Source organism: Piliocolobus tephrosceles, chromosome 18 (assembly GCF_002776525.5).
Source record: "Piliocolobus tephrosceles isolate RC106 chromosome 18, ASM277652v3, whole genome shotgun sequence".
NCBI lineage: Eukaryota > Metazoa > Chordata > Mammalia > Primates > Cercopithecidae > Piliocolobus > Piliocolobus tephrosceles.
The window spans coordinates 22,661,237-22,685,096 of record NC_045451.1 but is presented as its reverse complement, the minus strand read 5'-3'; the positions used below and the strand labels follow the sequence as shown (position 1 = coordinate 22,685,096).

General features: G+C 38.4%; 1 protein-coding gene across 3 annotated transcripts in view; it reads left to right on the top strand.

The window, feature by feature from the left end:
- WDR7 (WD repeat domain 7) overlaps nucleotides 1-23,860 on the top strand; it is a 386,547-nt gene that overhangs the window by 258,691 nt on the left and 103,996 nt on the right. For all 3 annotated transcript variants that reach the window (XM_023218353.3, XM_023218354.1, XM_023218355.3), the window contains exon 21: nucleotides 22,802-22,988. In XM_023218353.3, the coding sequence (XP_023074121.1) occupies nucleotides 22,802-22,988 (187 nt within the window). The remainder of the gene's footprint in view (nucleotides 1-22,801; nucleotides 22,989-23,860) is intronic.

Here is a 23,860-nt window from a genome sequence, read left to right as displayed (position 1 = left end):
AACCCTATGTGATTTTTCTCTCTGAATGCCTGTGTTGCAGGTGTAGTGGTATTAAGGACTATCGTATCAAATATTAACTTGTGTCATATGAAATTGCCATTTTTGAGGGTCAAAGATGGTCAAATATTGGCCATTTCACATGGCTCATCCTAAGTGTAAATTATCAACTATGCTACGATTTGGAAGTGCCCCAGCTTATTAAAGCAAATTATATAAGCCAGAGCTCAAGTTAATAACTGGACAAAAGACAGACAAATATGATGTTAAGGGAAATAAAAGGTAATGAGTGACTTATGACTCAGTCTTTTACTGCAGCAGCATAAGTAAGGTGTGACTCTCATCACTGTATCAATAGGAAGTATTTTGGTTAACAGATTTTTCAGTCTCTCTCAAAAATGCATTTTATGTCTAGGAATGTATAAATTTTTGCAGGTTCTTTCAAATTTGCTTACGTGGTTGCCATCCTGACACACCACCTACTAGGTTCTTCTTTCAGAACCTTTCTGAAATAAATATTGGCCTGCCTAAATATCAAGGTTATTGCCTGTTGGCAACATTGTGTATTAATGCCTTGGGTGGTAGTTACTTGCTTTTGTTTTATACTTAATAATAACCTTGCTTAAAAACATACTAGAGAGTACCTCATCAACCGTTGAGGTTTTGCATCTTTTATTGGCCTGTCTTTATTTTCTGGTATTTTCTAAAGATGGTGTTTCACTGAGGTCTTTTAATTCCATGAATGAAGTTGTAATGAGTTCAGTATTATTTTTAATAATCTTCATTCTGGTGGTAAAATTTACTTATTCTTTTGAGAGTTGAGCTGTGGATAGTAAGTATCCATTAATAAAACAGTAGCCAATTGATATATTTGTTTTTCATTTTATTTTTATTATTTATTTATTTATTTACTTTGAGGAGTCTTGCCCTGTCGCCCAGTCTGGAGTGCAGTGGTGCGATCTCGGCTCACCGCATCCTCTGCCACCTGGGTTCAAGCGATTCTCCTGCCTTAGCCTCCCGAGTAGCTGGGATTACAGGCCTGTGCCACCATGCCTGGCTAATTTTTGTATTTTTAGCAGAGGCAGGGTTTCACCATGTTGGCCAGGCTGGTCTCGAACTCCCGACCTCAAGTGATCCGCATTCCTCCGCCTCCCAAAGTGCTGGGATTAGAGGTGTGAGCCACCATACCCAGCTGATTTTCCATTTTCAGTGGAAGTTGGATTTGGTGTTCTGTCAGATTCAAGAAAAGTACTATGGACCGCAAGTAGATACCTCGCCATCTCACTGGCGATAAGCAATCATTTTGTTCTGTTATCCAGAAATGAAGTTATTTTAAAAATTTGGTTGCGACCTTGTTTAATTCTACCTTACTGTGGTTCAAAATCCAGCTAAATTACAATGTGCTATCCAGAGAATTTTTTATTTACTAACTCACAGCTTAAACTTTAAAATGCAGTTAATGCAAGTTTAGTTAATGTATTGTTTAGTTTAAAGTCAATGAATAAATTTGTAGAACTCTTTATCTTAAATATGAGAATGCTCAAAATAATTTTTTTTTTCTTTTTTGAGATGGAGTCTTGTTCTGTTGCCTAGGCTGGAGTGCAGTGGCGTGATCTCAGCTCACTGCAACCTCTGCCTCATGGGTCCAAGTGATTCTCCTGCCTCAACCTCCCGAGTAGCTGGGATTACAGGCACCTGCCACTGTGCCCAGCTAATTTTTGTATTTTTAATAGAGACGAGGTTTCACCATGTTAGCCAGACTGGTCTCTAGCTCCTGACCTCAGGTGATCTGCCTGTCTCAGCCTCCCAAAGTGCTGGGATTACAGGTGTGAGCTACTGTGCCTGGCCTCGTAATGATTTTTAATGCAGTGTATTTTTCAAAACCTCAGCTATTAATATAGTTTTTAATTAGAAGTGTTCTGCATTTAAACTTAATTACCTCTAAATTTGGTAACAAAAATAGCCTAACTTTTTGGGAAACAATATGTTTTTGTAACCTTTTGATTTCAAGATACTCATGATTTTTTTATGTGGCATTATTAGGTTTTTACAATTATTGCCCATGTGCAGAGTGGAGAGTGGCAGCCATTCCTGCTTTCCACATGTGGAAACCAAGATAAATAATGCACTTTCTTCCTGACAGAAAGAAAGAATCTGTGTGCAGAGTCTTTTGCTCTTATTTAGGATTATTAAGTGACTATGTGTAAGTTCATGCTTGAATACATTATCTTGCTTAGCAAACTCACCTTCAATTAACCTTTTTTTTAGCTTCTTCCCTCAAAATGCCAGAATTGTGGTGTGGTCGTCTCCAGATGCACTAGAGAACATTAACAATTTTTAATTGTTTTATAAAACAGTGAGAGAACCACAGAAGGAATGACGCAGCTACTTACTAGGGCAAATATTCTCCAGGCAAAAAATTGGCCCGAAGCCACTACAAACATAGAAGAAAGTAGATAGATAGTCTCACAGATTGAAAGGTAAGTGTGGCTTAGAGAGTAGGAAAAAGGCAGGACTTTGGTGAAGAAAATTAAACCCAAAATTTTAAGGAGTATCTTACCTGAAACAATAAGGAACTTCTAGATTGTATTATTTCCCTTTATGATTATAGACAATTTCTGTTTGTTTATTTTGTTTTATTCTGTTTTGAGACAGAGTCTTGCTCTGTCGTCCAGGTTAGAGTGCAGTGGCACCATCTTGGCTCACCCCAACCTCCACCTCCTGGGCTCAAGAGATTCTCGTGCCTCAGCCTCCCAAGTAGCTGGGACTACAGTCATGCACCACCACATCCAGCTAGTTTTTGTATTTTTAGTAGAGACAGAGTTTCTCCATGTTGGCCAGGCTGGTCTCGAGCTCCTGGCCTCAAGCGATCTGCCCACCTCAGCCTCCCAAAGTGCTGGGATTACAGGCATGAGCCACTGTGCCTGGCGTGATTATAGACAGTTTTCAGAAGATATTGATAAAGATTTCTGCTTAGCTTCTAACTACTTTTATTCTAGTGGATTTAGGGTTGCAAATGTACCCTGAGAACTTACAATTCAAGGAAAATCTTTTATATTTAGTAGTAATAACTACATGAAATTTTATTTATATTTATTTTGAAACTATAGTATATATATATGTATCAATCATATGAAATTATACAAGTGCTAAAAGAAATGTAATTTAATGTGAAAACACCTCCACATACAGTGACTGAGAATCCAGGAGCGATTTATTTATATTACTATCAAATATAAGCAAAATGAAAAGACAATACTAACTGTAGTGGATTGAAATAGGAACCTATCAAATTTACTTTGATTCATTCAGGAGTTCAAAGTGGTACTGGGGGAAAAAAATCACATAAACCTCATTGTCATTTTTGAATGATGTTAGGGAATTAACTTATTTTGAAAATTAGTACATTTTATACATATGTACCTCAGCATAATCAAGTGATTGATGAAAGGAAATTCTTCTTTATAACAATATTGTAGCCAATAAATGAAGGAATGATGGAATATAATCATTTGGCCACCCTAATATATTAATGGACCTGGGCAATCACTCCTAATATCACCGTAAGAGAGAACCAGGCATTGTACGCTTCTGAGATGGAAGTACATAGCAGATCTAATTCAAACTGAATCCGTTCAACCAGTTTATAGTAACTACAAAGGTTAGAAGAACACTTTAAGTACTGTCATAGGAATGTAATCAGCAGGATGCAGATTTGAGGAGACTCTATGGGATAAAAGAACTGATTTCTTCAAGAAAGGGGGTGGGGCAAACTGTAGATGAAGCGATTTAGGAGACATGTTTGAATTATGATTGGAAGAGACAGATGTAAGTAAGTGAAGGAAAGAAAAAAGGCATGAAAGAGACAAGAGAAGGCGTTAAAGATGGGGAAGCAAATGGGAGTGTGTATGAAACAAGATTAGCCACGGGTTCAAAGTTGTTGGATCTGGATGATGTGTGCAGCAAGGTTTATACGCTTCTTTTTTCTTTCTCTCTCTCTTTCTTTCTTTCTTTCTTTCTTTCTTTCTTTCTTTCTTTCTTTCTTTCTTTCTTTCTTTCTTTCTCTCTCTCTCTCTCTCTCTCTCTCTTTCTTTCTTTCTTTCTTTCCTTTCTTTCATGGAATTTCACTCTTGTTGCCCAGGCTGGAATGCAATGGCACGATTTCGGCTCACTGCAACCTCCACCTCCCAGCTTCAGGTGATTCTCCTGCCTCAGCCTCCTGAGTAGCTGGGATTACAAACGCGCGCCACCACGCCCAGCTAATTTATATTTTTAGTAGAGACAGGGTTTCACCATGTTGGCCAGGCTGGTCTCAAACTCCTCACCTCAGGTGATCCACTCACCTTGTTCTCCCAAAGTGCTGGGATTACAGGCATGAGCCACCATGCCCGGTCTACACTTCTTTCTACTTTTGCTTATCTTTGCATTTTACGTAATGAAAAAAGTCTAAGATTGGCACTGGCTGTCACACAGAATAGTGAACTTCGTGCCACTGGGTTGTGTTCTGCATCTCTAGGTCTGCAGTGGAGCTAAGAATTTGTGTTTTCATTAAGCTCATCAGGTGATTCTCAATACCAACCAGGGTTAGAAGCCTCTGGGCCGGATTATCTGTAAGATTCTTTTTCACACAGCTTTCCAAGTCTGTGTGTTTTTTAATGGTATAAAGATGTGCTACAGAGATTCAAGAACAAAATAGCTGGGGTGACCATCTGTTTCCTTTATTTTGGTAAATAAAGTAAAACTGAACTGAGACCTTGAAAGATGCTTAAAATATGGACGGTGAAGTGTGAATCAAATTCTTTCATTCCACAAATATTTTTGAGTGCCTCCTCAGTGCCGGAGAGTATGTTAAGCATTGGGGTATGCTTGTGATCAAAACGGTTAAAATGATAACAGTTATAACGACAATAACTTTGAACCTCACTTCTTATGGATGCCTTCTATTACCATGGAGGGAATGCTGGTTTTTGAGACAGGAGCTTTGGATTCTGGACGTGCCGTGATGCTTGGCTCTTTAGTGTGGAGTAAATCATAATAACCTCTTTGAGGTTTAATTTTCTGATCTGCCGAATAAGGTTGTATCCTTCTAGCTCTTGACTTTTATAAAACAGGCATGAAAATATTTTGTTGTAATCTTTAGCTATTATCTTCATCTACTTGGACTGCTATAACAAAATACCTTAGGCTCGGTAATTTATTAAAAAACCGAAATGTATTGCTCAGCGGTTCTGAAGGCTAGGAAGTCCAAGGTGAAGGCTCTAGTGGATTCAGTATCTGGTGAGGGCCCGTTCCTTATCAATGGTGCCTTCTTCCTGAGAGTCCTCACATGGTGGAAAGGGTGAACAAGCTCCCTCCGGCTTCTTTTACAAAGGCCCTAATCTCATTAGTGCCCAGGACCCCCACTTCTTAATACCATCACCTTAGGGGTTACGTTTCAACATATGATTTTGGGAGGCTACAAACATGCAGAACATAGCAGCTCTATATGTGGATGTGGTAGGTGAGACTGAATGGCTTTTTGGCACTATCAATAGCCATAACATTTGTTTGTTAGTGCAGGCAGGAGTGTATTCTCTTTTCTTCTGCCTCTGTAATATAGTTCTATAAACATGCATTTAAGCTCGTATAGTTAGATTCTCTCCATAAACTGAAACAGGTCTGATCTTAAGCTCATTTACTGTCTTAGAACAGAATTGATCTTGCTTTCACATTTGATTCACCTTCCACAGACTTCGAGAGGAAGAAAAATAGCATTGCTAGCTCTATTTAACTAGACCAGAGTTAACAGGGCAAAGGCTTGGAAGCCAGTTTTGGGAATATTTGTTTGCCTTTCTCTGAATTATTTTTATGTGCTAATATATGTTGATCATTCGGATTAATTTCTGCCATCCTTGGAAAACTCTGCCAGTCAGGCTTTTCACTTTTCACACATGTTAAAATAATTCAGCACTTCTTTGATTACGAACCCAGTTTATATTGCTGGGATCATCAGGAGAAAATAATATGGTGTATTTCCTTTGCAATATTAAACATAAAATTCCTTTCCAGAGAGCATCCTAAGTGTGGAACATGGCATAGACTATTACTTTTAAACAAGTATTGTATATAATATAACGGTCAGACAGAGGCTGTCAAGTCAGGTCAACCTTATTTTGGCAATTCAAACAGTATAATCTAGAATAAGTTATTGAAGGTTTTTGAGAAGCAATTTTTCTCATATTCAAAATTGAAACTAGTCTCATCTCCCTCACAAGTCTGTTTTCAGAAATGAATGAAATCCTACATGTAAACACCCAGCACAGGACCTACCAAGTGGACTGCCACCTACCAGTCAGTCAGCAAATAAATTTTCCTTTCTTCTGTCTTTCCTTCCCATTATTCAATCATTGCACTATTTTTTCTTAGTTTGATAACATGCTTTATAGTATTTTTAAAGGATTGGAGTCCAGTAAGTTTTCCTTTTTTAAAAATAGTCCGTTTTCAAGTCTAATTTCCAGATAAATGTCTGTGATTGAAGAAAGTAACTAAGGAGCCGTTTATCTGTACACATATACAGGAGTATGGAGGGAGAGGCATATGATATATCAAGAGGCTACCGTGTGTTATTTTTACTCCTGTCAGCTCAAGAATAGGTCTTACCTCTGTCTCATTTTATCTCATTGAATGAGGAAACTTATACCCAGTTTGTTACCCCAGATCAAGCAGTTACCAAATATTAAGCTTGGGATTAGAACCCAGGTCTTACTTAATAGCTCTCCTACCATCCATAAATTTTTAGTCACTGGAGAGAGAAAGAAGGGTAGCATTTGGCTCCTATGCGGAAAGGGGCAGGGGCAAGATGTGAAGTGAGGGAATATATCTGGATCATCTGGAGGACTTTTAAAAATTATGCTCCCTCCAGTTTTGGAACATTTTGCCATTTTAAAACATGGTTTGGTAATGTCATATTCTTCAGGTGTGTTGGGGTAAAGGAAAAGATATTGTTCTATAATATACTGCCTAGACATGAAATTACTATAGAAATCATTATAGCAAGTTAAACTCATACATAATTGTAAAGTCTGAAAAATATTTCGACAGCTTTATTTTTCTTTATTGCTCCTAGACAATTTTGAAGTATTTGGACATTTTTATATTTTTGTATATAACATAAGAACTGAATGCTGTATTATGTTATTTTAGGTTATGCTTAGCTGTCAATGACAATAGAATAACAGAAAAATATATTACTATTTCTTATTTTGGTTTACAGTATTCTTTCACCTTTTATTAAAAATGAAGATGGTGTTATAGTGCTTTTCAGTCTAAATTTGATTATATAGAACAATTAACTAATGAAAACTAAGCCATTTGCTGCTATTTTGCAAATTTAATAAAAGAGGAGCTATATTTGAGGGAAAATTTAGAAAATATTAAAACGGTACACTAGCCAATAAGGTGTGAGGCAACTAATTGCTTCCTGTCCCTTTTGAAATTACTCAGCCTGAAAAAAGATAGCACATATTGATTTATTGTATAGTAAATGTCCCATTGTTTCTCTCCCTTTAACATCCAGACACACACACACACCCTGCCATATGTATGTACATGGCAGTAGCGGCAACAGCTGCATATCTGACAATTTCTTTCTTCAAACGTATATAATAACAAAAGTAGGATGGAATATTTTCTTCCTTTATAAAAGAAAATTGCGTAAGTATTAAAATGTTCAAAAGTGAACAGGATTGTAGTGTTATAAATTCATGACATGTTTGTTTAAGCTCAAAAGATAAACAAGTTCCAAAGAAAAAATAATATTTCTTGATAATGTAATCTCAGTCTATCATACATGTTAGTAGCTTCTATAGATATGAATATATGATAGTAGAAGCAATGTAAAAACTTAGCATGTATTTGATAATTTTGGGGGAAGTTGATATGAAGATTATGCAAACTCAAATGGTACTCTCCAATGTGGTCTTTCACTCTGTTTCAGAAATGGCCCGCTAATGTAGAGAATGGAAGTTTTAGTCATATGATATGGTATGTTTTAACTCCTATATAGATTTTTGTCCGGCTGTTTGTGATTTTTCTCCAAGCATTTAATTTTTTTTCAACATAGACTCTGAAATGCTGGTTGTAATTGTCCTAAAAGCCAAAATAGTAAAATTAGTGAGATGTTCCAAAAACACCCAAATTTCATAAAGCAAGCTGCTCTTAAGGGTAATCTCAGTAAACACAGAAGTGCAGTATCATGTTATACTTCTTTTTTGTCTTAAATGAATGTAAATTATCCAAGATTTTTAATTGTCTGTGATTTCAGTTTCTCTTCTATAGCTCAGATAGTTGAGAATTCCTATTATAGTATCTTGTGCTTTATCTTGAAAGGATCAACACGTCCTTATTTGTAGAAGGGAGAGTATTTTGTGATTGACGTGACTTTTCCTTTGTCATTTTCTGTTACTTAAAAATTACTGTGTATCCTTTTGTTAAAAAATATTTCTCTGGAAATATATTAGCCTTCTGTCTTTGTTTGACATTGATTGACATAGCTTCCAGAAAGAGCCCTGTTGCAGATTTTCATGGAGCTTTGTTGAGGGCTGTCTTGTAAACACACCAGCACCCCTTTCATCCCAGAATTCTGAGTGCGGGCTTGCTGCCTATAGTCAGGCTGCTGTTTACTGGCGAGTTCCCATTAACATAGCCACCACTCCTGGGTTAGATAATGGACTCAAAGGTTAAGAGCAGAGGATCTCAACAGCTCCAATCAGCAGGGCTTTTCCAGGGCTAATTACCTCTTTACTGCGCTGACTCTAATGTGACATGTTTATTGCCTTAACTAACAACTCATTAGCTTAGTTGATGTTTTTGTCAATATTAATTCGTTCATTTAAGCCAAGTCAAAGCTTAAACAAAGATGTCCAGACTGAGAAACGGGCAGCAGAGTGACTTTTGTTTGCTCATCTTTTTTCCCCCTTACTCAATTTCAATAAAATAAATGTGTAGAAAGGAAACATTTAAAGTGCTTGTATTGAGAATGTCAGTATTTGTCCATTTACCAACATGTAAAACAATTCTGAATTTATTTCTCCTACACTTACTCTAGCATCCATATCACAGTGTACTGAGTATTTAGTGTCCACCAAAGGCATACTTATCTGGGGCCTTTGAGTATGTATTCGTAAAGGGTTAACACTCAGCAATTCCTTGTTCCAGTTGAATCCTTTCTGTGGTTATTAGAAAAGAGGTCAAGTAATTTTTCATATGATTTTAATCTCCATTGGACTACCTATAAAATTACTTTGAGATTTATCTTGTAATGATAGCTTACTTAATTAGCTTATGTGACTTACTTAAAAGAAGAGACAATTATGAAGTTATAATGAAATACTTCTTTTCAGTTTCTTGCCATATTTTTGGTTGACATTAATGGCATTTCTTTGGAGAATGTCATTGTTTGGGTTTTATGTACTGTTTAATAATACTTTAATTCTTAACTCTCTACGTTAGTGCAAATGGATAAAAAACTGAGCGTGAGCCTTTGACTGAGTGGTAAGTTAATTACCTTGGGGAGATACATCGACACCATCAGAACCCTGGAATCTATTTGGCAAGCCCCCCTTCATGGATGTTTAATGGTGTATGGGTGACCAGAAAGGGTGAAGATGCATTCCTGTAGAAATCAGAAGTGAGTAAGTGAAGCTGGAGTGTTAGGTGAGTTTTATCCCTGGGAAGGCCAGAGACTCACTCTGATTGGTTGATTCCTGGAGGCGATCAGGCCCAGAGGAGGCTGGTAGAAGCAATGGATAGAACATGGACTGCTACTTTATTTTTAGTGAGAAATCCATGTCACATAAACCAGAGACACTCATACCCATTTCATCTACCATTCTCTTCCTATGGAAGGTTACATGAACACCAAGATTAACATCATTATTAATGGGCGATCTCTGAATTGAGCTCACTGGAGATATATATATATATGACACCAAATTGTCAGTAGCCGTAAGAAATCGTTGTCACAGGAGAGCTGTATAATTATGTACATTCTGTACTACTCTAACTAAATTTACCTTGCCTGCTTTCTCAGCTACCATTCTTTCCCGAATTTGCTTCAACCAAGTTTTCCTGCCTTTCACTCCACTAAAATCTTTTTTTTTTTTTTTTTTTTTTTTGAGACGGAGTCTCACTCTGTCGCCCAGGCTGGAGTGCAGTGGCCGGATCTTGGCTCACTGCAAGCTCCGCCTCCCGGGTTTACGCCATTCTCCTGCCTCAGCCTCCCCAGTAGCTGGGACTACAGGCACCCACCACCTCGCCCGGCTAGTTTTTTTTTTTTTTTTTTTTGTATTTTTTAGTAGAGACGGGGTTTCACCGGGTTAGCCAGGATGGTCTCGATCTCCTGACCTCGTGATCCGCCCGTCTCGGCCTCCCAAAGTGCTAGGATTACAGGTTTGAGCCACCGCGCCCGGCCTCCACTAAAATCTTTTCATGAGGTAACCAGTGGCTTCTAAATTGCCAAATCCAATAAGTGATTCTCAGCCCTTGTCTCAGGCTCTGGGTAGCATATGATAATTCCAACTATGTTAAACCTTGACACTTTCTTCACTTGGTTTCAGTGACATCATCTCCTGCTTTTCAGCCACCTCATTGGCCACTTGTACTCAGTCTTGGCATTGCTTTTCAACCTATAGAAGTTCTTTAGTATCTACATTAATTCTCTAGGTATCACATCCAGTTCCATGGCCTCTGAGTCATCTGTACATGTATTTTTTAGTTTTATTTTATTTTATTTTATTTTGAAACGGTCTCATTCTGTCACCCAGGCTAGAGTGCGGTGGTGCGATCATAGCTCACTGCAGCCTCTACCTCCTGGGCTCAAGGGATCCTCTTACCTCAGCCTCCCAGGTAGCTGGGACTGCAGGTACACACACCATGCCTAATTTTTTTAAAGAATTTTTTGTAGAGACAGGGTCTCACTTTGTTGCCCAAACGATCTTCTCACCTCAGGCTCTTGAAGTGCTGGTATCATGCGTGTCCGTGTAAAGGGACCACCAAACAGGCTTTGTGTGAGCAACATGGCTGTTTATTTCACCTGGGTGCAGGCGGGCTGAGTCCGAAAAGAGAGTCAGCGAAGGGAGATAAGGGTGGGGCCGTTTTATAGGATTTGGGTAGGTAAAGGAAAATTACAGTCAAAGGGGGGTTGCTCTCTGGTGGGCAGGAGTGGGGGTCACAAGGTGCTCAGTGGAGGAGCTTTTTGAGCCAGGATGAGCCAGGAAAAGGAATTTCACAAGATAATGTCATCGCTTAAGGCAAGGACCGGCCATTTTCACTTCTTTTGTGGTGGAATATCATCAGTTAAGGTGGGGCAGGGCCTTTTCACTTCTTTTGTGATTCTTCAGTGACTTCAGGCCATCTGGGCGTATAGGTGCAAGTCACAGGGGATGCGATGGCTTGGCTTGGACTCAGAGGCCTGACAGCTGGGATTACAAGCATGAGCCACTGTACCCAGCCTCATTTTAATTCTAGTGCTGGTTTCTATATTGATCTCCAGATTTGTGTATCCAGTGACTTAGCTGACACCCATCCTTAAATGTTTGATGTGTATCTAAAGTTTGAAATGTCCCAAAACTAAACTTTGGATAACTGTCCCTTGCTTCAAAACAACAACAAAAAGAAACTCTTCTTCTCTCTTATTGTTTTACTAAATGTCACCACCATTCACCTAATTGTTTATGTTCAATTTTTTAGAATCATACTTCCTCTCTTTCTGTCATGACTACATCTAATCCCTAAGTTAATCCTGTCCACTCTATCTTTAAAAAAAAAAAAAGTTTTTAATCTAGAATTCAGACCAGAAACAGTGACTCATGACTATAATCCGAGCACTTTGGGAGGTTTAGGTGAGAGGATCACTCAAGCCCAGGAGTTTGAGGCCAGCCTGGCAACAGAGTGAGACCCCATCTCTACAAAAAAATAAATATTAGCCAGGTGTGGTGGTGTGCACCTTTAGTCCCAGGTACTCAGGAAGCTAAGGTGGGAGGATCATGTGAGTCCAGGAGGTATAGGCTACAGTGAGCTGTGATCGCACCACTGCACTGCAGCCTGGGTGACAGAGTGAGACCCTGTCCCAAAACAATGAAATTAAAAATCCAGAATTCGGACAGTTCTCACTACTGCATGACTACTGTTATAGTCCAACCCAGCATTCTGTCTTGCCTGAGCCACTGGGAGCCTCTCAGTAGGCCTCCCTAATTTTACTTTTGCCCCACTACAGTCTATTCCGTACACAGGATCCAGCTGCATCACTGCCCTCCACATAACCTTCCACAAGTTTCTCATGACACTTAGAATAAAACCCCACATTTAAAAGACCCAGCATGATCCATCCCACCGCTACCTCTGTGACTTCATGTCCTACCAGTCTCTGCCTTGTTCACTGCCATCCGGCCATACTGGATGTTTTGCTGTCCCTCAGAGATCCTAGGCAGGCTCCTGTCTCAGGGCCCTTTGTGCTTCTCCCACAAATACTCACATGGTTCTCTTTCATCTCACTCAAGTCTTTGTTCAAATGTCACCTTCTGCAGAGTCCTTCCCTGTCTGTCACTTTCCAGGATCTTACTCTGCTTTATTTTCCTTCACAGTACTTAGTGCCACTTGATATATTTGTTTATTTGGTTGGTATGTCCCGACTAGAAGGTAAGCTTCAGAAGAGCATAGACTTTTGTAAATCTGTACTTAAAATAGGGCTTGGTACACAACAGGCAGTCAGTAAATACGAAATGAATAATAGGATCATTCAGCTAATAGGTGCTCAAGCTAGAACTGAAACCCGGCTGTTCTCTTGTCTGTCTCCCTCCCTCCCTCCTTCCCTCCATCTCTTTCACTCATGCCATTCAATAGTCCTCCCTCTTTTGGGAAGGGGATATAGAAGTGTTCGGACTATTCAATTAAAGATTTAGTAGATTAATGGATTTTTTTAACACCCACCTCTTTGACCTCATAAACACCTGTTTCTGTTATTTACTTCTTTATTGCTGATGTCCTGACCATCAAACAATCAGCACGTTTTACCTTCCCTAGGTAGAAGAAGGCTACATGCATTAAGTAACATCCTTTTGCTTATTTATAGGAAGCTAAGACTATCTCCTATTTTGGTCTGCCATCCAAAATACATTATACCGAAAGCAAAATGAGATTACATTTCCCTACATGACACAACTTAGTTAATTTGAAATTCAGTAGATAAGAAAAAATGTGCTTTAAATCAAAGAGAATTTGGATTTTATACTCTTCTGATTATAGGACAGGAAACAGATAACTACTTTGAAGACTATTTTGATTAAACTGATGCTAATGAATTTAAAATATCTTTATTAATTTCTTAATTTAACAGTTATTTTATGCTTTCTATTAAAAGAAATGACTTATTTTTATGCAGTACAGGATGTAAAAAGTTTGAAAGCAATTTTTAATAATTGCGTTAACACAAAGCTTCTAGTTATAGAAGTGTTTCTTAATTATTCCATATCCATAAATAATGGGCATCTTGGAATTATTTTTGATTAAATCAAGATGTGTATAAAGCAAAGGAATAGAATTCTAGATGGCACTCTGCCATCCTTGTTCTTTGATGGACGTTAGCAAGTGAGAAAAGGCTTCATTCACTTGGTTACACTTTGAAATAAGTGGCCAATCATTATTAATTCATTTTGCACTCATTGTAATGGCATAAATCATCATAAATTCATTTGGTTTAAAGTGCATATAATATGTTCTCCCATAGGAATTTGGTTGTAATTGAGCTATTAATTGAAGTATTTTTTAAATATGACCTTTTCCCCCTTCTTCACTATTCAGATCCAGCAACCAGCAGTGGCTATTTCTTCATTCATGATTTCCTTTTAAGTATGAGGAATGAAATTGTCTTAACTAGGCCAATTGACTAGCCTAAGAGGGACCAAAGCCCGAGAAAGTAATTATTTGTGTTTCCTACCTGCAGACAGCAGTAATAGTCATGAATTATCCCTCGGGTGTTTGAAAAATTCTCTAAAACTCTCTGGTTTTGTAATAATTCTAGTAAGAAAATGTTATTCTCCCTAGTAAACATGATTTGACTCTGTTTTAATTTCTAATCCTAAAAGCTCCTCTCTCTGGCCAATGGTCTTCCGTTAGCATTGGTTGCCATTCAATCCAAGTTCCCTTGCCTTTAGCAAAAGACCCTTCATCATGGAGGGCTTCTCCCCTCCTGCTTCCTGTGTGCCATCGTCCACATTTCCCTCTGTCAGCCTCCTCAGTAATCCACTGCCTGTCACTGTTTTCTAATGGGTGTACCGGCAGTTTATGAGGGCTTATGATAGCTGGTTCTAGAAACTTCCTGCAGGTAACCATAGAGTCTTGTGAGGTCTTCGGGTTTAAGGGAAGCATCAAGGGAAAACTTAAACCATTTTTATTATTATTGTACTTCAAGTTCTAGGGTACATGTGCACAACGTGCAGGTTTGTTACACAGGTATACGTGTGCCATGTTGGTATGCTGTACCCATTAAGTCATCGTTTACATTAGGTATATTTCCTAATGTTATCTCTCCCCCCTTCCCCCACCCCATGACAGGTCCCGGTGTGTGATGTTCCCCACCCTGTGTCCAAGTGTTCTCATTATTCAGTTCCCACCTATGAGTGAGAACATGTGGTGTTTGGTTTTCTGTCCTTGTGATAGTTTGCTCAGAATGATGGTTTCCAGCTTCATCCATATCCCTACAAAGGACATGAACTCACCCTTTTTTATGGCTGCATAGTATTCCCTGGTGTATATGTGCCACATTTTCTTAATCCAGAAGTTAGACAGAAATTTTAAAAAGGAAATAAAAATTACAAATGGAAGACTGGAAACAATCTCACTAGTTTTACAACTTTTAAAATCCTTAATTATTTTGTGCCTTTTCTGCACAAATAGAAACTATTTTTTAAAAAATCTGCATGATTAATGTCTTGGTTGCATAGTATACACCACTGGCAGTTTACTCTGTGTATATGTGTTTTAAATGGATAAAATAATTCTAGTGATTAAAAGAAGTCCATGTTCTGTTTGGGAGGCTGGAGGCAGGTAGATCACGAGGTCAGGAGTTCAAGATCAGCCGGGCCAACATGCGAAACCCCATCTCTACTAAATATACCAAAAATTAGCCGGGCATGGTGGCTCATGCCTGTAATCCCAGTACTTTGGGAGGCTGAGGCAGGTGGGTCACGAGGTCAGGAGTTTGAGACCAGCCTGGCCAACATGATGAAACCCTGTCTCTACTAAAGATAACAAAACTTAGCCAAGCATGGTGGCACATGCCTGTAATCCCAGCTACTTGGGAGTCTGAGACAGGAGAATCCGTTGAACCCGGGAGGCGGAGGTTGCAGTGAGCTGAGATCGCGCCATTGCACTCCAGCCTGGGTGACAGGGTGACAATCCATCTCAAAAAAAAAAAAGAAGTCCGTGTTCTGTATACCTGTTGTTGTGTATGTGCTGTGAACTGAAGGTACTACTATCAGTTGCAGTCCCTACCCTTGTTCTAGAAATAGAGGAAAAAAGTGAAATAGCAATATGAAAGTGTTATTTATCAAACAAATTATGCTAAAAATGATACGTGATGCTTATAAAAATATGTAACTATGTTTCTTTATAGTTAATGATGTGTTTTCCTATAACAGGCATCCAATAAATGTAGGGTGTGTTAATAAATTGAGTCTGTGCTTTGTGATAAGGATAAATGAATGTTCCAAAAAAGAAATTCATTAAGCTATTCTAAGTAATAAGAGAGAACAAATGTGTGTGCATGCATGTGTGTGGGTGTGTGTTATAGCTTTTAAACGGACTGACCATCATACATAGCCAGATACTACAAAAGTTTTCAACATTGGCATTTGTCATTGGTCAGCTCATGATTGAATAATATTCATCTTGCCAGAGCAACAAGTTACCCATAGTATAATATTGTCATCTGTTTAACCACAGCTGACATAGGCTTTATTTTGCTCTCTTTGCCCCAATCGTTTTCTCCTTTTTAGCATTTTGCTGTTACAGCAAAGTGTAAATATTTTCTTGCAGCTTTGCTCTTTCATATCACCTCATAACACCTTAAAAAAAAAAGTACAATTAAAGTTGGGACTCTTAAGAAAATTAAAAATTTGATATGAATTAATAGTATTAAAATATGAGCTATTATTATTCTTGAGACATAACAACAGAATTCATTTCTCAACAGCCAGAGGGTCTAAGTTCATTGTGATGTATCCATTGCTGGATTTTAAGTGTTTTCTGCTTTTTAAAGGATTTTGTTTCATTTTGATTTGTTCTCTAGTGTTCTGAGTCTGTCTGCATTTCAGTAGTTTATTTGTACATTTGGCCAGACATACAGGGGTGGTGCTGAGATGTTACACACTAAATTCTCACTGTAAAGCTGCTGCAGTACCTCTACTGCTCACCTAGCTTATAGGTAAGAAACACGAATAATTTGATAACTTAATCTTGAAGATGGCCCCAGATTGACATGAATAATGCTGAATTCCACCCTGTAACAAGTTGAGTTAGGAGTCTCTTGACATTCTCAATCAAGAGTCAGTGACTAGTAAAAGGTCTTTGTGCTTGTGTTACTTATATAGAGAAGGTGCCCTTTAGTTCCCCCAGGACAGTACATTTATTACAAATGGCAATGATTGCCAGTCTTTTGGATATCATGGACCAGTACAATTTCTAAAAATAAAATATAAGGGCATTTGTTAGTACTATTTCAATTTTTTAATTTTGTTTTTTATAAACATTAGAGAATACCACTCTATTAAAAAAATATATTCACCAAAAAAAGTAGTAAGAATATAACCTCACCAAAATAGTAAGACCATATCTCAGAATAAACACTCCTTTACATTGAATAAATATAACTTTAGGAAAAAGACTTAGTACATTGTTTATATTTTTCATATTTCACCATGTAACTGTGGAAACTTTGCCATTGTTCAAAACAAGTTTGTAGCAGACTCTTGGAAATTTCTGACCTGTGCATAATTTTGACTGTGCTAGGCACATATAGTATAAAGTAATTTTCAACATTTACCAAAGCAACAATTATATATTAAGTTCTTATTGAGTAGAAAGCACTGTGCTAAGCCTTAGGCCTAACATAAAAGTATTTTTCTTGAATCTCATTTGGCCCAAGGAATTTACCTATTTAGCAAGTATGAAAGGTAAATAAATAAAAATAGCTTTAAGCAATAGAATAAACGCCAAAAGATAGTATATTTGTGTTTGTTCAGTGTGTGTGCAGTAATTGCCACATTAAAAGGAGGAATTTCATTCTAACATAAGCAGGGAAGATGCAGTAGAAATTGGTAGCTACCTACCCCATACGGTTCTTCCCTTCCAGGTCACAAAGCCTCAGTTTTGTTGAAAGTGGCAATATGTCCAGCTGACAAACTGCATTTCCCATGCTCCCTTGAAAGTAGGGAATTATTATATGGTATAATTCTGGCCAATGAAATATGTAATTAGACTTTAAAAGGAGCTAGACTTAACTGACACATGTCCTTTTGTCCTTCACCCTTCTCCTACTTCCTGCCTGGGAAGTGGATGCTGTGCTGGATGTGGAATTAACCATTTTGTGACCATGATGCAACTAAGTTAGAAGCGAAGACAATTATAGGAACCTTGGTATTGTCATGTGTTGCTTCAGTGACAAAAACTCATTGTTTAAGAAAAGATAAAACATTACTTAATCTTCTGTTTTGGGGAGATGCTCATAACAGCAGCTGAAATTATTTCAGAAGGAGGAGAAAGTGGACTTGGGATTGGTTGTAGATACAGTTCTGAATCCATAGTTGGTAGTGTCATGAATACAACATGGTTGCAAAGATATAAGTTGTATACTGGTTATTACACATTGTCAGGGCCACAGAGACCTCAATTCCTTACCCAGAGCTACATCTAACCACTTGTCCTCTATGGTTCTGTTATCTCATAGAACATAGAAATATACCAGATGTTTCTACAGGTCTTTCCATTCAGAAATTCTTTGATTCTAATTAATCCCATTTGACTGCGGATGAGAAGATCAGAATAAAAAGGGCACTTGCTCTTTTCTTTTCTTTTTTTTTTTTTTTTTTTTTTGAGACGGAGTCTTCCTCTGTTGCTCTGTTGCCCTGGCTGGAGTGCAGTGACGCGATCTCAGCTCACTGCATGCTCCGCCTGCCGGGTTCACACCATTCTCCTGCCTCAACCTCCCGAGTAGCTGGGACTACAGGTGCCCGCCACCACACCCAGCTAACTTTTTTGTATTTTTAATAGAGACAGGGTTTCACCATGTTAGCCAGGATGGTCTTGATCTCCTGACCTCATGATCCGCCCACCTCAGCCTCCCAAAGTGCTGGGATTACAGGCATGAGCCACCGCGCCCAGCCGGCACTTGCCCTTTTCTAATCACACGACACCTCAAATATTGATCTTTTTAAAACCAAATGTGATCAAATCTCTCCTTTGCTTAAAACTTTGTAATGGTTTTTTATTATCACCAGAATAAACAAACTCCTTAGCATGGCATATAAGGCCCTTTGTCCTGGAGCTGTAATAACCTGTCTTGCCTTTTGTTTCACTGTTATACTTCATCCCCCCTGCCCTCTTCTCCCGTTCACCCATTTACCCCTTCCCCAACCATACATACACACAGTTTCTAGCCATGCTGTACTACATGTAACTCTGTGATCTTGCCACGTTCTGTCTTATTTCCTGGTCTTTACATATGCTCTTTCCTCTGCCTGGAATGTTTTCTTTCCCTTCTCCTTTAAGTGGCTAATTCCTACTTATTTTTAAGGTTGTGGCATAAAGATCACCTTCCTCTGGAAGCCTTCTTATATCCCCCAAGATGAGGCTAAGTGCCTCTGTTAAGCTCTGTCTTGTTATCTTGTGCTTATAAAAATTATAACACTATTCACAATATATTTAAATTGCCTGTTTGCTCCTGCTCCTGAATTAGAATGAATTTCCTTAGTGGAAAGAACTGAGTCCTAGTCTCCCTTTTTTCCCTAGCACATAGTAGAGTATAGCAATATGCAATTCACAGATATTACGTGAATATTTGAGTCGATGGGTTGGCACCAAATGCGAAAATCCTTGACTGAATACCAGGCCAGTTAGCTGAACTTTTTAATACCATCACTGGAGAACCTTTAAGAAGAAGGGATTGGCGATGATGGTCAATGGTAGCATCATTCCCCACCTTGCCTTCTCAATGAGATACTGTAGAATAGTGGTCCATTTATATAAAATAAGGAAATATTTATTTTCTACAAAGTTAGATTCTATCTTACACAGATTAAAATATACATTTTTTACTCAATACCAATCAGTTAAGAAAAATTATGGGAGGCAAAATTCATAAAATTCTGTCTTAAGACTTTATCAAGAGGGAAGACACTATCATTATCTTGATTTCAGCATTTGATCCTCTTTGATCCATGTTGAGAGCACCTATGTCATATGGAATTATAAAGTAGTAAATCCCTAAATTAGAGGATACAATAAAAGTTAAGAAAGGAATAAATTTAGCTATGTCTTTCTATTATAGAATATTTTTTAAAGGCTGGTTTCTTAATATTAGTATAAAAAAATAGATGATTAAGAAGTTTGAAGTCATAGGCATCCCAGATTATTCCTTCAGAACATCATTGTCATTACTGCTAGTAGCAGAAAAGTAATATGCTTCCTATTAATCACCAGGGCTACAAATCTAAAGGTTTAACTTGAAAATCCTTTTTCACACTGTTATTTACATGTTTTATTTGGGAAAAGTTGTCAGAAATAGATACGGAGTTTTAACATTTGTACATCTTTGTAATTCCAAAACAGCTCCCTGAAAAAGAGAAAACATCATACTCTCACCAGTAGATTTGAAATTTGTGTGTAGAGTAGCCCATTTTCCTCTCTCCTTTTAATGCCCTCACGTGGCCTGCCAGAGCTGTAAAAACTGCCCTGCCAAAACCGTAGGGATCTTTACGTTATGTTACTTGGAGACTATAATTTGAACTAAAGAAGGAGAGATGCTGTAGGGGAATTTTACTTATGAGGTCGTTGAGTGAAATAGAAAATGATTTAAGAGAAGGGACGGTGGTGCTCTAGAGACCCTGTGTTTTCTGCTGAGCCACGCATTCTCACAGCGAGGCCATGCTGACAGAGGAGCAGCAGGCACTCTTGTGGCCCTTGTAGAGCCAGGGTCTTCTGAAAGGAGGCAGAAAGGGAGAACGCTTTTCTGTCATTTCATCCAAGGGCAAGTGATCAGTTCCCTTATGCTGTCCTTCCCACTTTGTCAGAACAGTGATGGGAAATATCAAGATATCGACCACTTAGTGTTTATTTTCACTCTCAGGAAAAAATTGTCCAGAGTGGTGAGGAAACTTCCTCCAGAGCTCCCAACACAGAGGCCCTTAGGAATCAGTGAGGTCTCTAGTGTTGCCTGTATGGTCCCATCTATAATGAATACAAAAATGGTAAACTGCCACTAAGGAAATTGATGACTGAAATGCTGTAAAACATTGTACTTAGGAAACTTTACCTCCTTTTGCGATACTACTTAGCAAGGATGCACCTCCAGGGAGCCTTATTGCTAAGATTGGAAGCCATGGCTGCTAGTGTTTCAGGATGTCTGCAGAGAATAGCAGCTGGGAGTTTTTCTGTAGCTCTTATGACTTCCAAGAAGTAAAAAACAAACAGGAAAATGGTAGATTTCTAGACATTTTGAAATATCATTTGGACAAACTGGGGCAGGGAGCTGTATTGGAAATATTCTGACAGTAAAGGCAGACCTGTTTTTCTTTTTTTTTTTTTTTTGAGACGGAGTCTCGCTCTATCGCCCAGGCTGGAGTGCAGTGGCCAGATCTCAGCTCACTGCAAGCTCCGCCTCACGGGTTTACGCCATTCTCCTGCCTCAGCCTCCCGAGTAGCTGGGACTACAGGCGCCCGCCACCTCGCCCGGCTAGTTTTTTGTATTTTTTAGTAGAGACGGGGTTTCACAGTGTTAGCCAGGATGGTCTCGATCTCCTGACCTCGTGATCCACCCGTCTCGGCCTCCCAAAGTGCTGGGATTACAGGCTTGAGCCACCGTGCCCGGCCTTGTTTTTCATTTATGTAACTAATGTGTGCAAAGCACTGTGATTGGTGGTTTAGAAGATGCAGGGTTGTGTGAAACACAGTTACTACCCTCAAGGAACTGACAGACTTACTGAGGAAAAGGGAAATGCTCTTATTTAAAAATAGGAGCATTTCATGTGATAAAAGGACATGTATGTGCTGGCAGAAACTAGAAAACTGTGTTACCTTTTTTAAAGGAGTTTATTATTTTTCTGATCCAAAAGTAAAACATGAAGCTTTATATATTATAATTATATAGTTAAATACAAGAGTAACATTTACAAATACACATATGAAGTATGAATTTTGGGATGTTGTTTAGTTTAACTGCAGGAATTGTTAACCCACAATCTATGGCCGCCTTGACATTCTTCTGCAGAATTTGATGGGTATGACTGTGTGTGTAGTTTCCTGGGGAAAGGACTGATGGCTTTCATCAGATTCTTGAAGGGTTCCGTGACTGAGAAGAAATTCAGAATCACTACTTTTCAGTGTATCCACTGACTCTTATCCTGGCTTTACAATACTCTTCCCTTCTCTTCCTTTCCATTTCAATCCTTTCTCATTTAACAATTGACTATAATATAAAAATTATTATATGCTTTTGTTGGTTGGATATGATGTACTAAAGTTTATGTGCCATTTTCTTCATTTAGAAAAGAGCCATGTTTAATAGGTATTCAGAATAAGCACTATAGTATGAGAAAAGTCAGGCTCAGTGAGTACCTTCCTAGGCTTGCCCCCAGTGAGTTACGGAACCATGGTTAATTTCCTGTCTTCAACCTGAAGCGTGTGTTCCTCTTAATCATTATGCTGTACTGTTCTGTGACTTAGGAACTGTTTTCTTTCTTCCCTCAAAAAACAAACAAACAAAAACTCTTCTAAATTACAACTTGCTTTTCATAACCCCTGCTGTTTTTCTTTTTTAAATGTCAAAATGCCTTCTGAAGTAGATGAAGTTTTGTGGCTCAATAGCCATTAGACGTAAGTATACAAATCGTCAGCCTCATCCTCAACATAAAGGAATACCTGTTTATTATTAAGATCTAGGTCATCTCATCAGATTTAGAAATAATAGTGAACTATTAACATGTTTAACAAAATCATGTGAAGAACTTACCACACCCTTGACATAATTGTACTGTATCAGTACATACACCAGAATATAGAGGAAAATAGATGCTTTGGGAGGGAAGCTTTTTCAAACTACGTGTTCTCTGTTCTCCATCCTTCATTGCAATGTGCCTGTAATGAGGAGTGTTATGAGGGGGAGTATTTTACATATGAACTGTGTTAGATGCAGAAGAAAGGTTAAGAAATACCGTATTACATTATTTGAAACCATCTCCATTTTGCAGAACCCTGAGTTAGGGAGAAACATTGTTTGGAATTTAAGATCATTGATATGTTTTGAAATTATATATACCCATTTACATATAATATGTAATTAAAACACTTTAGAATGCGGTATGAAATAATATAGCCTAACTTTTCAAAGAATGTGGCTGAGCAAACCATTTATTTAAGATCTTTGTAGTCTTGAGGTTCAGAACCTTTTTCAGTTAAAAAAATCAAAAATGGATTATATTTGGAAAGTATGCTTCAAAAGAAAAGATTACAAAAGTAAAATTCCCTTAATGCTCTGCGTTGTATTCTGTCATTTCAGGCAAGGCACTGACGTTTCTTCTGCTACAGCCTCCAAGCCCCAAACTTCCTCCACACAGCACTATCCGAAGAACAGCCATTGATCTGATTGGACGCGGGTTCACCGTTTGGGAGCCTTACATGGATGTCTCTGCTGTTCTGATGGGGCTTCTGGAACTTTGTGCCGATGCTGAGAAACAACTTGCCAAGTATGTGCGGATCCCAGTTAATTTGATTTGTCACTGTTCTTTGTTTTAGGGGGTTTTTTTGGTGGGCTTATTGATCATTCTATAGAGATTGTGCATGTTTAATAGACAAAGAATAGACAAAGGTCTCCGTATGTGAAGTTTTGAATATAGACAATGGAAAGGAAGCATGCTTCTATAATTGTAACACAATTGAGATTTAGCCCTGAGCCAGTGAATGAGAGGTGACTTAGTTTTCCAGTCGTACTTGTTGTACCGTGAAGTATTACTTGCTAATAATAGTGTAATATAGTTTATAAGGAAAATGATATATATATTAAATACTTGATACTTGATTAGAAATGATTATGGCCAGCATACATGGCCAAATTGGGGAATTGCCTCTCCATGCTCATATTAGCCTTTAAATCAACTTCATTGAGGTTTCACTTAAACACAGTAAAAGACCAGCCATGAGGAGATGGCGGTGATCCAGGGAAGCAATGATGAGAGAGTTCTACAAGAGGAAGATGAACTGAGGGAGCTGCTAAAGTGAAATAGGTGGGAAACACACGTGGTGACCTACTGACTAGGATTGATGAGGCAGGGGGTCCTGTTGGTGGTGGAGATTACTGCTGGTTTGGAAACTCAGCCTCCTGATTCCTGCAAAGAGTTCTTTTGTTTCCTTTTGATGTATAATACACGTATCATGAAATTTACTACTGTAGCCATCTTAAAGTGTATAATTAATTCCATGGCATTAAATATAATCACAGTGTTGTGCAACTGTTACCACTGTTTAGCCCCCACAGAACTCATCCTGAATGGAAGCCCCATGCCCAGTAAGCAGTCCTCCCCTGTTGCCACTTCACCAGGCCCTGGCAACCATTACTCTT